This window comes from Phaseolus vulgaris, chromosome 10, assembly GCF_051622355.1.
Source record: "Phaseolus vulgaris cultivar YP4 chromosome 10, ASM5162235v1, whole genome shotgun sequence".
In the NCBI taxonomy this organism is placed as follows: Eukaryota; Viridiplantae; Streptophyta; class Magnoliopsida; order Fabales; family Fabaceae; genus Phaseolus; species Phaseolus vulgaris.
The window spans coordinates 45,401,525-45,417,168 of NC_143507.1; the positions used below are offsets into that span (position 1 = coordinate 45,401,525).

Here is a 15,644-nt window from a genome sequence, read left to right on the forward strand (position 1 = left end):
AAAAATGATTCAGTTTCGGATTGATGAATCAGTAGATCACTCTCAGATCCCAATTTCCGGTAACTACTGTGCCCTTTTTCAAATAAAAGGTCAAGGCCAGTTTCGGAATTTAGAAAATTATGGGGGTGCAAGAAGAAAAACGTAGGGGTGCAGGAAGAAGAAGCCATTTAAATTTTATGTTGGGTGTACATTAGAGAAACAGAGTAATTTTTTTGTTTGAAAACTCAAACCTACTTACAAGCGAGAAGGCCCAAATATGAGACCCAACTAGTGAAGCCCAACTGAATGAAGGATTATAATCTATAGTTTAATAATAATGGTTTTAACAATGTTGCGTCGTTGATATTCTATATGACAGACAGACAGGTGGCAACTTTCTAGTGGTCCATCGTTTGCGTAAAAGTAACCTACAAAAGCTAAACCTTGTCTGTTGTAAAGGATGGTGCTGAATGAAGAGAATCTGAATTCCGAAGGAGGGAACTGAGCCACTGAACTCATATTTTCTCTGTTATTCTTCGTAGCCATTAACAATTTTTGTTTCGTTTCGGTTTCTCGCGAAATCAGATCAAGATCAACAACCTTTCACCCCTCGGTACGCCATTTTTCATTCCCTCTTTCTGTTATCTCTGTAAAGGAAATTGTTGATTTCTTTGTCTGTTCATGATTTTCGGGATCTTAGTTCAAAATTTTGAGAGCAATAGATAATTTGTGTGTGTGCGATTCATTAATTTGTTGGCAGTAGCTGGTAATTCATCATAACCATGTTTTTGTGTTTCCAGTTTTCTCTGAATCTAGTTATTTTGGGAATAGAGTAAATTATGAAGTCAAAACACTCTGTTTCACGCTGAACTCTGATTTTCTCGCCCGAATAGTTTAAATTTGTACAAATAGAAAAGTCAAATCTAATAACAGTCTTGCTCTTTGCATCGTTTATGTATTGTGCAGATAGAAATTATTTAGGATATTCAATGTGAGGATGAAATTGAGTTGGCTTTCTTGAGTTTCTTCATTTGAATTTGATGAATAATTTTAGTTTATGTTTATATAAAAGGGAGTGTGCCTTGAGAAGATGGAACCTTATACTAGTGATCACTGTGTTTGAAGATGGAATGAAACCACATAAACAAAGGGGATTTTGGCCTGATTCTGATTTGCTTTTTTTTTTCTGGCAGTGATCCTTGCAATACTAGATATTTCACTGCGATCAAGCACTGAAGCGACGGTGATGGGTATAATCAGGAGTTGCTTCTCTTTCATTGCAGGGACGGTGTTTGGGGTCTACGTGGCTCAGAGTTATCAAGTTCCTGATGTCAAGAAGGAAGCTGACACTGCTTTGATACAGGCCAAGCAAGTTGAGGAAAAATATCGCAAGTCTAAGTAACAATAACGATGATTAAAAACCCCACGCAGGAACCAGGTTCTTTCTTTTGTGTTTTGGCTTTTCTGAGTTTGGTCCTGCATTGTATAGGATCAGGTATACCTCTATTAACTAGAGTGAGTACTTGGAAAACACAAATTAGTGGAAATGTTTACACAGGTTTAATGTGAGTTATACTCACTTTCTTGAATATTGGATAACTTGTAATGGTATTCAGAATTGTATCGCGGGAGTATTTTGCCCGAAATGACAATCAAGGCATGTTCTTGTTATAGATCATACTGATGCTATCTGATTGGGATTTGTTCTTTCAAGATACTATACTTTTGTTTAACAAAATATGTATGTGTAATGATAGTGTGGAAAAGTTAAGCTTCTTGTTTGCAATCCTCCATCAAATCAGTATGAGTGTTATTATGATATACAAGCATGAGTATTTGAATATATTTATGGCCACAAGAATGAAATCTGATTAACAAAATATGTATGTCCTTCGTGTTGAGGAGAAATCAGTAAGAGTAGTGTTATTATGATATGCAAGCATGAGATCTTTGAATATATTTATGGTCACAAGTTCATATTCAATCTTTGGCAATTTCTTTAGATATGTTCAACATTCAACCATAAAGTAATAAACAGAGAAATGCTCCTTGTTTCAAACCCACATTATACATTTTTGTTTCATAAAAATAGATATTTATCATCCCGATGCACAAAATATTAGTTTATATCTTCACGTCTTTTTTAAAAAAAATTGTCAGAATGAGCTTTTGAAAAACGGGAGTTTAAAAAATAGATAATAGTTTATGCATGTCAAATTACATATTATATTTTTTTAGAATTTGATCATTTCATATAAAGGGGTTTTGTGTTAGGATTTGGTTTAACTTTTAGTAGTAATAAAAAATCACCTGAACTGAATATATAAAATATATGCAATTTGGTTTGATTTAATTTAAAATGTAATATCAAATTTGGAAATATTTAAACATGTCCATTCTCTGTAATAACAATAATTTATCAGTTGGATGTGTGTTTTCCTTAGCCTTCCCTGCAGGAGCAGAACAGAATAGAACACTAACATGAACAGAACAAAACAGTAACATGGGTTTCCTATCCGAAAGAAAGCAGAATTACATGTTCATAACATAAAAACTGGTTGAAATAACTAAACCAACTAAAAGGTGATTGCTTTCAATCACTTGTACTACAATGACTTTCTGCATATGGAATTGGAGAGAGCTCTACTTGAAAGGGACTGATATCTGCTTTGTCATAACCAGGGATTGGCACAAACTTGTTTGTGCGTAGGTTGGCAACAAAAATCCCATCGACATAGGAGTACAAATACACAATGTTTGCATCATAGGGATGGAAACCAGCTACACGCTTGAAATAATTACTGCAAAAGCTGGTGGGAAGATGTTGAGTCAGATTGGTCTGGTGCACCAAATACCATGTCAGAGGGTACCGTTGTTCCCACACTCTCAAATTGTTATTGGTAATATCAGCAATCCTCAGAGTGTCTCCTGAGCATCCAAGGTATCCAAAGCTCATTATGTTCATAGCATCAGCATCTTCAGGGTAATCAATAGTGCTAGAAAACAGAAAATTAGGATCAAACATAAAAATATTTTTACTCCCCATGAAATACAGGTACTCCCCAAACGCAAAACTGAGCATCCAGTGAGGAGCAAAAGCAAAGCCATCCACACAACGCGAATATGACCGTCTCCATTTTCCTGTCTGGGAGGAGAAATCCACCACTTCAAACCTATACCTTTTTTTTATAAAGGTTCTTACAATCACCACCCAGAAGCTGCGCCTTGGTTCTTCTTCTCCTTCTGTGGGATAATGACCATGAGAAAGGAAGCCAACAGCGTATAACTGTTGTCCCCTATCTCCATCAGAAAAAGAAGGTAAATGGGTGCATTGCTTGGTGAGTGGATCGTACACAAAGTAGCCACGCCCAGTTGTGTATCTGTTACTGCACAACAAGAACAAGCCGTTTGAAGAGCCACACAAGCTCCCCTTCATGATGGTGTCCGGCGATAGAGGAGCCCGGAGGGTATTGAATTTCAAGATTGAATCTTTGGGGAAGAAACCGAGCATGAGTTGGTGGGATGAAATGAAGGTCAGGTAGGTGCTGAAGAGAGAATGTTGGCGAGACACGAATTCTGTTGAGAAAGAAGGACTTGAGAGCACTCTCAGCCAACGTTTGCACACACACTTAGATTTCGCAATGGATCTAAATGGCATCAGAATCAAAATTTCTCTCAACAAACCATCAGGTAAGTTGTCTATGTTGGTCAACGAACAAGAAGAGTTCTTTGACGATGAGGAGAATGAGATATGAGCCATGAGAATAGACAATGAATTCAACACACACGAACAAATGCAGTTCTGAATAGTGATGAATTCTAATGGTTTTCCACACAAACCAGAGGTGACGTTACACTGTTGAGGCAGGGAGAAAGAAAGAAAGAAAGAAAGAAAGAATGAGCCAGTCAAATCTTGGTTTGGTCTTAACACTCTTCATTCCTCTCTACATTCTTCACCTTTTTATGCTTTTCTCTGCTTTTTATTCTTGATATCTTTGATATTTCAGTTAAACTAACATTTTAACTAACAATGAAAAAAAATATTATTAAAAAAAAATACAAAAATATGGGAGACTATAACAAACTCTTATGTTAATAAAACTGATACATGAATAGATGATACTTATTCATAAAGAATTCTAAGAAATTGTTTCATTCAATTTTGTACATTAAATTAAATGAAAGATTTCTTTTAAGAAAAATTAAATAACAACATTTATTAAAAAAGAAAAATGATAGTTTCGCAACTCTTTGAAGTAGTATATAACTCTTGACAAAACAGGTTTATAAATAAATATATACAATATAGGATAAATTTATAATTAAATTATATGAAAAATTAATAATATTGAATGTTGTAATGTAGTTGTATAAAAGATTGGAGTTATCAATGAATCATTACCCATTAAAAAATTAATTTTAGATACCAAAATAATTAGTTGCTGTATTAATTAGATTAGATTAAACTAAAAGGTTATTGGTATCTAAAATAGTTTTTGGTATTTATTAAAATTAAATCGTTAAAATTAAAAATAATTTTATATCGTAATTTAAGGTTTTTTTATCATAAACTTTTTATTTTATTTTATTAAACGATATGTGTTATGATTTTATTATAGTATAATTTATATATTACAAATATTTATCCATTATACATTTTTGTTTCATAAAAATAGATATTTATCATCCTGATGCACAAAATATTAGTTTATATCAAATCACGTCTTTTTTTTAAAAAATTGTCAGAATGAGCTTTTGAAAAATGGGAGTTTAAAAAATAGATAATAGTTTATGCATGTAAAATTACATATTATATTTTTTTAGAATTTGATCATTTCATATAAAGGGGTTGTGTTAGGATTTGGTTCAACTTTTAGTATTAATAAAAAGTCACCTGAACTGAATATATAAAATATATGCAATTTGGTTTGATTTAATTTAAAATGTAATATCAAATTTGGATTTATTGTTTTTTTAAGTTTGTTTTTATATCAATTTTAATTCTTTTAATATGACAATGAACAAAATAAAATAAACTTGGACAATTAGTAGCTAACTGTAAAAAAAAGTGTCTAAAACTGATTAAGCTATCATCAACTTTTTGGAAATAACATTTACATAATTTACGTAATAATGAAAACGCACACATGATAACTACATTACAAATCTCTTATAAATACAAAGTGTTTATTAATTAACTGTATAAATGTTATAACTGCACAATTTAACCTAATTAAAAATATTACATATTATTATTATTATAAGAATTGAGTCGAGAATTAATTTAGTATAATAGGATTCTATACGACAATAACAAATTATCAAATATAAGGCATAAAAATTACGACAAACGAAATATGTCAAGATTTTTTTTTTCCAATATAAAAATTAAATAATTAATGTGAATATGAGAGCGAAAATGATTATTTGACACATATCAACTGTGAATATCTTTTCATATGTTTTGTAAGAAAATATTTAAGAATTATCTAATTTAATAGGAAATAATCAGTGTTAGAAATGTTCCTAAAATATTAGTATTATTACAGAATAAAGAAAAAAGTGGTTAATTTAATTATGAACCAAAAATATATTTTCTCTCTAAATAAATTTGCATTCCCTTAAATTATTAAGATTAATTAAAAACAATAAGGCATGTACTCCGCAGTGACGAGTGAAACGACGCGTTTAACTGCGTTTCCGCTGTCGTGTTCTTCCCTGAATCGTTTTAGGTTTTCCAGCAATTAATTTACCGTCTCATTCCTCCATTTTCTCGTTTCGGTATCTCGCGAAATCAAATCAGCATATTCAGCCTCCCGAGATTCGGTACGATATTTCATTCTCTCTTTATATTATCTACGGAAATGGATTTGTTAATTTGTTGGTCTATGGATGATTGGAAGCATCTTGTTTCGAAATTTTATAGAACAATGGAATCATTTTGTGTTTATGATTGATTAGTTTATTATTCAGTTGCTAGCAATTCGTCATAACCATTTTTTGCGTACCCAATTTTCTTTGAATCTGGTTAATTATTTGTGATTAATAGAGTTGATTAGGGACGTGAAAAAACTATTTCTGATTGAAATGTGATTTTGTAGTTTGAATCATTTAGATTGATGCAAATGGAAGAGTGTTTTGTTCGAGAAGGTGAAACTGAAACCTAATAGTATTGTTGCTCTCTCTGCATCATCATTGTATTATTGTCCAGGTAGTTATTTAGGATGTTCATGTGTCAATGAAATGAGCTTTAATTCGTTGTTTTCATTTGGGTTCAATTGATAATTTGATGTTTATATAAAGGGAAGTGTACCCGAGAAGATGGAATTACTTCACACACAAAAATTGGCCTGATTCTGATTTGCTTGTTTCTGACAGTGATTTTTGCAAAAGTGATATTGCATTGCAAGTTTGCAACCAACCACTCAAGCAACTGTAATGGGTATAATCAGGGGTAGCTTCTTTTTCATTGCAGGGACGGCCTTTGGGGTTTACTTGGCTCAGAATTATCAAATTCCTAACCTGAAGAAGCTAGCAGACACTGCTTTGTTACAGGCAAAGCAAGTTGAGGAAAAATATCGCAAGTCTAAGAAGAAGGGCAGTGATGATGATTAACCATGATTAGAATCACCATCTCCCCACACTGGAATTAGGTTCTGGTTTTGTATTTTTTGAATATTTGGGTTTTGTCCTGCATCTTATAGATCATAGGATCAGGTACCCTTATTAACTAGAGTACTTAGAAAACACAAATTAGTGGAAGATCTTTATAGAAGGAAGTGTTCTTTGCATTTACAAACATATTATTAAATCCCATTTTCACGTGAATTGTTTTCATTCTTCTGTCTTTTGTTGATCCAAAATTTGATTTAAAATTTTGAAGTTGAAGAAGTGTTTGAGTTATACTCTGATTCGTAAGTATTCGATAACTTTAGCTCCAAGAAAGAAATTTGTTTGATGGTAATGGGAATTGTATGGCCCGGGGGATGTTATAATGACAATTAAAATTATTATTTTGTTCTGTTGTTTTTGGGGAGATATCTGATTTGGATTTGCTCTTTCAAAAATACTATGTAATGTGTTGTATTTGCTCTTTCAAAAGTACTATGGAATGTGTTGTATTTGCTCTTTCAAAAGTACTATGGAATGTGTTGTAGAAAAGTAAAGTTGATTACTAGCCTAACACTAACCAGGAGATTAAAAGGTAAAAGCACATAAAATCATTCGGTTTTTTCATTTAGATTTTACATTTGCCAATTGAACATTAATACTAAAAGGGAAACTTAATTTTATAGTTCTGCATAAATATGCAGAAGCTAGCTAATAAAGAGAAAGTTAGGCATTTTTATCTACAAATCATGTTCTTACCAAAATTTCTGAAAACTCATTTTACCAATTAGCTAAAGGTTAATAACTTTAATCCTTTTGTTGGTTGGTCTGCTCTAGAAGGCACTGGTGTACTTTAACTAAGGCCATAATTCATACATTGCTGTATTACAACTTAAATAACTGTACATCCTAATTCTTTCAGACATTATCCCAATATTGCAATGACATACAATAAGGTAACTCCTTTCAATGTGACATGAACTAATTATATCACAGTAATCATGAAGTGATTGATTGTATTATTAGTTACTGATGTAAAACGATTATTTTGTTTATTCTTACTTCTAGCAACTCAAATGTATGTAGAACTCAGAAGTCACAAATTTCCCACGAATGAGAATGAGATGCCCTCAATATGAAATTCTTTAAGTTTGGAATTTTCCATGTATCTTTCAAAGTGATCCTCGGAACTCCTGCTCAAACTTTATTGTGTTTATAAAAATCAAAATGCCAATTCGTCACAATTTTCATCTTTTCTTTTCCACGTCCGAAAAACAAAGTCATCTCGGAATCAAATCTCCAAATCTTTCCCTGAACAACCCAGAATCTTTTGTTTCTTACTTTTGTTGAAACTTGAAAGCTTAACACGTCTGAAAACATTAACTAGAGACAGAATACTACTCCCAAAACCCACAACTTTCTTCCAAAATCTTAAAAAGCTCATGCTTTTACTCTCTCAAATAATTCTCCTCGGTCCCATATTTATTTTTTATACACTCTCTGGTCCAAGAACTTCGTTCGTATCTTTTTATGAACTTGTTTGATAAAACGCACTATAATACCAATAAGTCGTAAATAACTTAGTTTTTCCCTATATAAAGCCCATCATGAAAATTTATAGAGGGCAAAATAAAGATAAAATTCGTAAAACCAAATCCAATCTCAGTGTAAAAAATATCGCAAATTATTTTAAATAAAATCTATAAACATAAAATAAAAAGTTCATTAGATTGAAATTTAATCCACTGCAGAAATATTTAAACATGTTCATTCTCTGTAATAACAATAAGCCTAGAATCCTCTCCTGTAAGTTATCAGTTGGATGTGTGTTTTCCTTAGCCTTCACTGCAGGAGCAGAACAGAACAGAGCAAAACACTAACATGAACAGAACAGAACAAAACAGTAACATGAGTTTCCTATCCGAAAGAAAGCAGAATTACATGTTCATAAAATAAAAACTGTTTGAAATAACTAAACCAACTATGAGGTGATTGCTTTCAATCACTTGTACTACAATGACTTTCTGCATATTGAATTGGAGGGAGCTCTACTTGAAAGGGACTGATATCTGCTTTGTCATAACCAGGGATTGGCACAAACTTGTTTGTGCGTAGGTTGGCAACAAAAATCCCATCGACATAGGAGTACAAATACACAATGTTTGCATCATAGGGATGGAAACCAGCTACACGCTTGAAATAATTACTGCAAAAGCTGGTGGGAAGATGTTGAGTCAGATTGATCTGGTGCACCAAATACCATGTCAGAGGGTACCCTAGTTCCCACACTCTCAAATTGTTATTGGTAATATCAGCAATCCTCAGAGTGTCACCTGAGCATCCAAGGTATCCAAAGCTCATTATGTTCATAGCATCAGCATCTTCAGGGTAATCAATAGTGCTAGAAAACAGAAAATTAGGATCAAACACAAAAATATTTGTACTCCCCATGAAATACAGGTACTCCCCAAACGCAAAACTCAGCATCCAGTGAGGAGCAAAAGCAAAACCATCCACACAACGCGAATATGACCGTCTCCATTTTCCTGTCTGGGAGGAGAAATCCACCACTTCAAACCTATACTGTTTTCTTATAAAGGTTCTTACAATCACCACCCAGAAGCTGCGCCTTGGTTCTTCTTCTCCTTCTGTGGGGTAATGACTGTGAGAAAGGAAGCCAACAGCGTATAACTGTTGTCCCCTATCTCCATCAGAAAAAGAAGGTAAATGGGTGCATTGCTTGGTGAGTGGATCGTACACAAAGTAGCCACGCCCAGTTGTGTATCTGTTACTGCACAACAAGAACAAGCCGTTTGAATAGCCACACAAGCTCCCCTTCATGATGGTGTCCGGCAATAGAGGAGCCCGGTGGGTATTGAATTTCAAGATTGAATCTTTGGGGAAGAAACCGAGCATGAGTTGGTGGGATGAAATGAAGGTCAGGTAGGTGCTGAAGAGAGAGTGTTGGCGAGACACAAATTCTGTTGGGAAAGAAGGACTTGAGAGCATTCTCAGCCAACGTTTGCACACACACTTAGATTTCGCAATGGATCTAAATGGCATCAGAATCAGTATTTCTCTCAACAGATCATCAGGTAAGTTGTCTATGTTGGTCAACGAACAAGAAGAGTTCTTTGACGATGAGGAGAATGAGATATGAGCCATGAGAATAGACAATGAATTCAACACACACGAACAAATGCAGTTCTGAATAGTGATGAATTCTAATGGTTTTCCACACAAACCAGAGGTGACGCTACACTGTTGAGGCAGGGAGAAAGAAAGGAAGAAAGAATGAGCTAGTCAATTCTTGGTTTGGTCTTAACACTCTTCATTCCTCTCCACATTCTTCACCTTTTTATGCTTTTCTCAGCTTATTCTTCTTCAAATGTGCATGATATCTCAGCTTGATATTTCAGTTAAGTTGATACTTCAAGTAACAAAAATCATCTTCTCTCATGTGGAAAAAAAGTATTATTAAAAAAAATACAAAAATATGGAAGACTATAGCAAACTCATATGTTAACAAAACTGATACATAGATAAATTATACTTATTCATAAAGAATTCTAAGAAACTGCTTTCATTCAATTCTGTAGATTAAATTAAATGAAAGATTTTTTTTAAGAAAAATTAAATAACAATATTTATTGAAAAAGAAAAATGATAGTTTCACAACTCTTTAAAGTTGTATATAACTCTTGATGAAATAGGTTTATAGATAAATATATATAATAAATGATAAATTTATAATTAAATGATAAATTTATAATTAAATGATATGAAATATAATAATATTGAAAGTTGTAATCTGGTTGTATAAAAAATTGGAGTTAACAATGTATCATTACCCATTAAAATACTAATTTTAGATACCAAAATAATTAGTTACTATATTAACTAGATTGGAGACCATTTTTTAAACTAAAAAATTATTGGTATTTAAAATAGTTTTTACAATTAAAAATTTATAAAATTGTTTCTAAATTGGTATCTAACTATTAGCTACCAAAGTTTTAGTAATTAACTACTTATGTTCTAAATTGGCCTCTACTAATCTTTTAGAGACTAATTTATAATATAAAATATTAGTAGCTAAAATTTTGGCAGTTAGCAATTTAGAAACTATTTTATAATATTTTATTAATAATAAAAATCACATTAGATATCAATAGTTTTTTAGTCTCTAAATTAATATCTAATTTAGTAATATAGTGAAATTATTTTTTGTTTTTAAATTTGGTTACTATTTAATGATTTTCTTGTAGTGTTTGGTATAAGTTATTTGAAAAAATGTTGTAACTTATAAGGTTAAGGAAAAGATAAGTTATTAAATTGATAATTGTTATTCTTTCAAGGATAAAATTTGGGGGAAAAAATCATTAAAGTAAACTAATTATTATTTATTCACATGTAACATTGAAAAAAAAATGTGTACATAGGAGGAGGATCTTATTATGTATTGTTTTGTTATAGATGTAATGTTTTAGAGTGGAAAATCACAAATACTAAATAATCATATATGAATAACAATAATGATGATAATAGTAGGGTGATAATAATAATTAAGAGAGTTACGAAAATGCGACAATAAGAAGAGATAACGACAATACAAATAATGAAATAATAATGATAATCATAATGACATTATTAAATATTGAGAAGAATAAAGTCAATACAACAATAACGCATACTTTCTAATATAAAGATGATGTAAGGATAGTGATGACAAAAATGATAATAACGGTGTTATAATTATTTTGGTTCAAAGGTATTTATGGGTTATATGTATAACATGAAGAAGTTCTCTCTTTTTATGCTTGAACTAGTCACAAATAAGTACAAATTTAATTCACTTTCTTATTATAGGAGAAAACAATTTCACAGTATATGGGATAGTGGAAAATGATTTTTAAAAAATCACAGATTAGTTGATCGATTCCTGAGATTCTCGTCAAGTATCTCAATCAGACCCATAAAAATGTGCTCAATGAATTTGAAGGGTCAATCTCCTCAAAATCAACGACTAAATATCATCTTTCGGGTGATAGCCTTCCATGACCGACTACGTATGTCCGACCCTATCAAAAGGGTACAATAATGGTGAAAGTGGTGGAGATTTTTTTTAACAATTATGAAAGCGGTGACTTTTTTTTTACAATAATGAAACTAATGGTGATTGTTAAATTAATAACGTAGATAATGACATAATTTTTTAAAATACTTTAAGAAACTTTAATTGATTATTGATAAATATTTTGAACACTATGAAAAGTAGTTTAAAACTTTTTTCCATTTTTTTTTTCATGTAAAGCAACACTAAACATAAATTATTACAATATTGGATACTAGGTACATAACTCTCAAAGCTAATTACATACATTTTATCAAGATTATACAAGATTATACAGCAATAAAATTGTTTCATACAAAACCCACTATAATAAAAAGATAATTCTTGTACTTAGAAACTACAATAATTTTTTTTTACAAATATAACACTCTTCTTTTATAATTTAGCATAATTTTGTTGTTAAACCCTTATAAGCTAAAAAGAATGAAAGAATCGTATGCTTTTTTTTTAGTGTATTATGTTTATTGATTCAATAAACTGTTAAGCACAACACTACATTTATTTATAAGAATTATAAAAAAAAAAATCGTTGTGATATAGTGTTTCTATTCTTTGTATCAAACATATTTTCGAATTTATTTAATTTTATGTTGACATTTGTGTAATGTAAAACTTTTTGCTTCGAAAATTTATCAAAATAATATGAATAAATTATTTGAACATTGTAATATATTATATTGAAATACTAGTTTTACTTCTACTTTGAACGAGAAAATATATGTTCGCTATTTTTTATTATTAACACAAGTAGTTTCTTTTATATATAAAGATGGTTAAGAAAAATTTACAAATAATAATTGTTAGACTAAAAATGATTAAATACTTTATCAATGACTATATATCATTTCTTTATCTTTTATTCTTATAAAAACTAATAGTAACTTGACATATGTCTTGAAAAGTTTTGTGTTTTTTTAAGGCTTATATATAAAACACTTTTAAGTATGAAAAACGTGGTTGGCTTGTCCAAAGCCTCACTGTAAGTTGTGATAAGATTTTAAGTTATGAATAATATTTATTACGAAAGAGTGTACTTTGAGAGGCTTAAAATAGTTCTGATACGATATTACAGTAGTGTGGACTTTAAGCCTAACTCAATCCCATAAAACCGACTCATAAGATTGAGATTTGAACCCACTTATATACAATGAAAGACTCTAATCTCTAGTCGATGTGGGATTCCAACAATATTTAGTATTTTAATTTATATAAAGTAGAAAATAAATATTTATTTTACGAAATTAAAATATAACAAGTAAATATTTATAAGAAATTTTACTATAACTAAAATTTATAACAAATAAGTAAATATATTTAATAATGGCTTAGTTTGGATTTTGTTGAATAAATTAAATTATAATATAAGATTACTTGTAATTATTGATAATTTAAAAAATAACATCACATACTAAATCTTCTTTTTAATATGGTTATAATGCAAAGATTCAAAATAAACAACAAAGGAGCAAAATCTATTTTGTAATGATTCTAGTGCTAAAGACTTTGTTTTGGAGAGCTGATTTATCCAAACTTGTTGGAACTAATTGAATAGAGTTTCACATTTAATATGAAGATTCTTACTATATGAATATGGAAATAGGTATAATTTTTTCTAAAAATAATTTATTCTTTATTTTTATAATTATAATAAAAATTAGAGTATTTTAAAAAATTAATGTAATTTAAAAAAATATATATTAAAATTGTATTAGAATGGTTAAAAATTTATTAAATATTATTTGAATTTAACTACGTATTTTTATTAATATTGTACAAGTATGAGGATCAGTGTTCAATACAGACACACCATTTAATTCAATACAGACACACCATTTAAGACGTGTTAGAATATACAATAGTTTCTTCTGAGTTTTTTTTTTTTTTCTGCATCTTTCTCATCTAAACATAGAAAGTACTATGATTGACAATGTTGTTGTTTTTTTCATAATCTGATACTGACGTAAATCAAACACATTTAATTTTGTAGTCAAACAAAAACATAAAGATATTAAATTTGTGCAGGAACCTTAACTCTAAAACAGTATTTTTTTTCAAGTACTACAGAGGTGTCAAGAAAACCTATTCTCTTTGTTCTGCATCGAAACTACAGAGGAGACTCTTGTACCCAGAATCGGAGACATTTAATTTCAGCACTAACAAAACAAGCTTACATTTGGCTTAGAAAGACGTGAATCAGAAACAAACAAGGAAGATACAGCGATGAATAGAGAAGAAAGGAGAAAAGAATGAGCAACAGCTGCTACATCCAAACAAATCCAAAGCAAGCCAGAACAGAGGACAGCAGCAGAGAGCGTTTGAAGAGCAGAGGAGAAGCTGAGTTTGGAGTTGAATGTTCAGCAGCAAGCGCAGAGGTGGGAGGTGGTGGCAGAGGATGGACAATAACAGACACCTTCATTCCACTGAAGCATTGGCCATTCCCACAAATGAAGTAATATCTCTTGGCCTTATTCAGGGGTATGAAATCCTTGCCACTGGTCCAATTCCCCACTGCCCCTTCTGTGGTGCAGTTGTCATACCCAGTTTGGTTCACCTCAAACACATTGTATTGGTTTTTCTGGTACCTGAATGCTGTTAAGAAAGCATGGAAAGTCAAAAAATAATACCAGTTATGCTACTGTCTCACTGTGTTCTGTTTTAGTGAGGAAAAACAGAGGAAGCATGTTGAAAATAGAAAGTGTGTCTAGATCTGTAAGGTGAAGTGAAGATGTAAGAAAGTTTTCCAGATCTGTAAGGTTAAGTGAAGGATCTGGCGTAACTATACAAGCAGACTGTTGGTAGAAAGGTAAAATTGAGAAAGAGAGAGTTTGACTAACAGATAAGGTCGCCGACATAGAAAGTGTGGTTGTTGGCCCAGAGAGTGTAGTTGATGTTAGGGTTCCACCCACGATTGGCACCCACAATGTGGTCAGTGGCGGTGGCTGCGGCGGAGATGAGTAGCAAGAGGGCACATGTGAGTTTCCATGAGCCTCCCATCTCTTCTCTGTTCTGTTCTGTTCTGTGTTGTGTGAAACAGAGCTGAAGGGTAGAAGACAGCAATTATTGCATTTGGGCCAAACAAAGTTGGACCTTTGGCAGCACACACTACTCTGTTTTAGTGTCACTCTTTATAAAACTTACATTAATAATACTTCTAACTTATCAAAATTATTCCTGTAATATTTTTTATTGTTGAATATAAAACCTTTCATATAATAAAAAAAAGTGTTTTTATTTATATTAATGGTTAAAACTTTGGTCTTTCAATTAAAAATCAAAGCTTGATATTTTGTTTAGGTACGAAATATTAATGAATAGCATTTATTGGAGGTATAAGTTGAGTGGTCAGTAAAAATCACATGTTTTTTCTTTTAAAAAATAGTGAGTGTGGATATAAAAAAATTTACATTGTAAAATAATTCAAAGTTTTTATTATTATAATAAAATTTTAAATAATTATTACAAAAATAAGAAATGTAATATATATATATAATAATTTATAAGTAAATGATAATGTGTATTTATGTTTAGTATGTGAATGTATATACTAATTATTATTACAAAAATAGTAAACTTTTAATTATTGTTATTTCATTTGAATCAAATCTTTTGAATAAAAATTGTGTTTTTTTCATTCTTGAATGCTAAACACTCTTAACAATAATAAAGGGTTTTATGTATGTTTGATTATCCATTAACACAAACTTAAAATATGTTTGTTTTTCTTGGTGCAACTTTTTTTTCACATTTTCCCCTTATAATTATGTTGTTTAAGGATTAACAGAATTTTATCTTATTATCATTTCACTTTATTCACCATAAAAAAATATTTAAAAAAATGTAAAAGAATTTATTTAAATTAATAGAAGTGTTTTATGATTTTATTAAATATTTTTCAACTTATTAAAATAAAGCCTACAATCAA

General features: G+C 30.7%; 5 protein-coding genes across 6 annotated transcripts; 2 read left to right on the forward strand and 3 right to left on the reverse strand.

Moving 5' to 3' along the window:
* The first annotated feature begins 451 nt into the window (after window positions 1–451).
* On the forward strand, window positions 452–1,692 carry LOC150024846 (uncharacterized). Its single transcript, XM_090296484.1, has 2 exons — window positions 452–592; window positions 1,173–1,692. Exon 2 carries the CDS (start codon window positions 1,226–1,228, stop codon window positions 1,379–1,381), a length of 156 nt encoding a protein of 51 aa, XP_090152610.1. The 5' UTR covers window positions 452–592; window positions 1,173–1,225; the 3' UTR covers window positions 1,382–1,692.
* Window positions 1,693–1,880: 188 nt separating this feature from the next.
* Window positions 1,881–4,052, reverse strand: LOC137818089 (putative F-box protein At3g23950). Its single transcript, XM_068621310.2, has one exon. The coding sequence runs from the start codon at window positions 3,737–3,739 to the stop codon at window positions 2,573–2,575; it is 1,167 nt and encodes a 388-aa protein (XP_068477411.2). The 5' UTR covers window positions 3,740–4,052; the 3' UTR covers window positions 1,881–2,572.
* A 1,613-nt stretch (window positions 4,053–5,665) lies between these two features.
* LOC137819281 (uncharacterized) lies at window positions 5,666–6,816 on the forward strand. Of its 2 annotated transcripts, XM_090296813.1 has the most exons (3): window positions 5,685–5,805; window positions 6,081–6,190; window positions 6,358–6,816. In XM_090296813.1, the coding sequence occupies exon 3, from the start codon at window positions 6,418–6,420 to the stop codon at window positions 6,592–6,594; it is 177 nt and encodes a 58-aa protein (XP_090152939.1). In that variant the 5' UTR covers window positions 5,685–5,805; window positions 6,081–6,190; window positions 6,358–6,417; the 3' UTR covers window positions 6,595–6,816. The 2 variants fall into 2 exon arrangements, with proteins under 2 accessions (XP_090152938.1, XP_090152939.1); XM_090296812.1 differs by lacking the exon at window positions 6,081–6,190 and having other exon boundaries at window positions 5,666–5,805.
* A 1,524-nt stretch (window positions 6,817–8,340) lies between these two features.
* LOC150024847 (putative F-box protein At3g23950) lies at window positions 8,341–9,958 on the reverse strand. The gene has a single exon (XM_090296814.1). The coding sequence runs from the start codon at window positions 9,751–9,753 to the stop codon at window positions 8,587–8,589; it is 1,167 nt and encodes a 388-aa protein (XP_090152940.1). The 5' UTR covers window positions 9,754–9,958; the 3' UTR covers window positions 8,341–8,586.
* A 3,883-nt stretch (window positions 9,959–13,841) lies between these two features.
* LOC137818305 (early nodulin-like protein 17) lies at window positions 13,842–14,720 on the reverse strand. The gene is made up of 2 exons (XM_068621638.2): window positions 14,557–14,720; window positions 13,842–14,311 (listed from the first exon to the last, which is right to left on the reverse strand). The coding sequence occupies exons 1-2, from the start codon at window positions 14,714–14,716 to the stop codon at window positions 13,983–13,985; spliced, it is 489 nt and encodes a 162-aa protein (XP_068477739.1). The 5' UTR covers window positions 14,717–14,720; the 3' UTR covers window positions 13,842–13,982.
* Between the last annotated feature and the right edge of the window lie 924 nt (window positions 14,721–15,644).

Bases quoted from the DNA above. Each gene is read 5' to 3' on its own strand.
- LOC150024846 (XM_090296484.1), top strand. From the start codon at position 1,226: ATGGGTATAATCAGGAGTTGCTTCTCTTTCATTGCAGGGACGGTGTTT.
- LOC137818089 (XM_068621310.2), bottom strand. From the start codon at position 3,739: ATGGCTCATATCTCATTCTCCTCATCGTCAAAGAACTCTTCTTGTTCG.
- LOC137819281 (XM_090296812.1), top strand. From the start codon at position 6,418: ATGGGTATAATCAGGGGTAGCTTCTTTTTCATTGCAGGGACGGCCTTT.
- LOC150024847 (XM_090296814.1), bottom strand. From the start codon at position 9,753: ATGGCTCATATCTCATTCTCCTCATCGTCAAAGAACTCTTCTTGTTCG.
- LOC137818305 (XM_068621638.2), bottom strand. From the start codon at position 14,716: ATGGGAGGCTCATGGAAACTCACATGTGCCCTCTTGCTACTCATCTCC. The intron at 14,312-14,556 runs GTTAGTCAAACT...CTTTCTTAACAG, and splicing joins CTATGTCGGCGACCTTATCT to CATTCAGGTACCAGAAAAAC.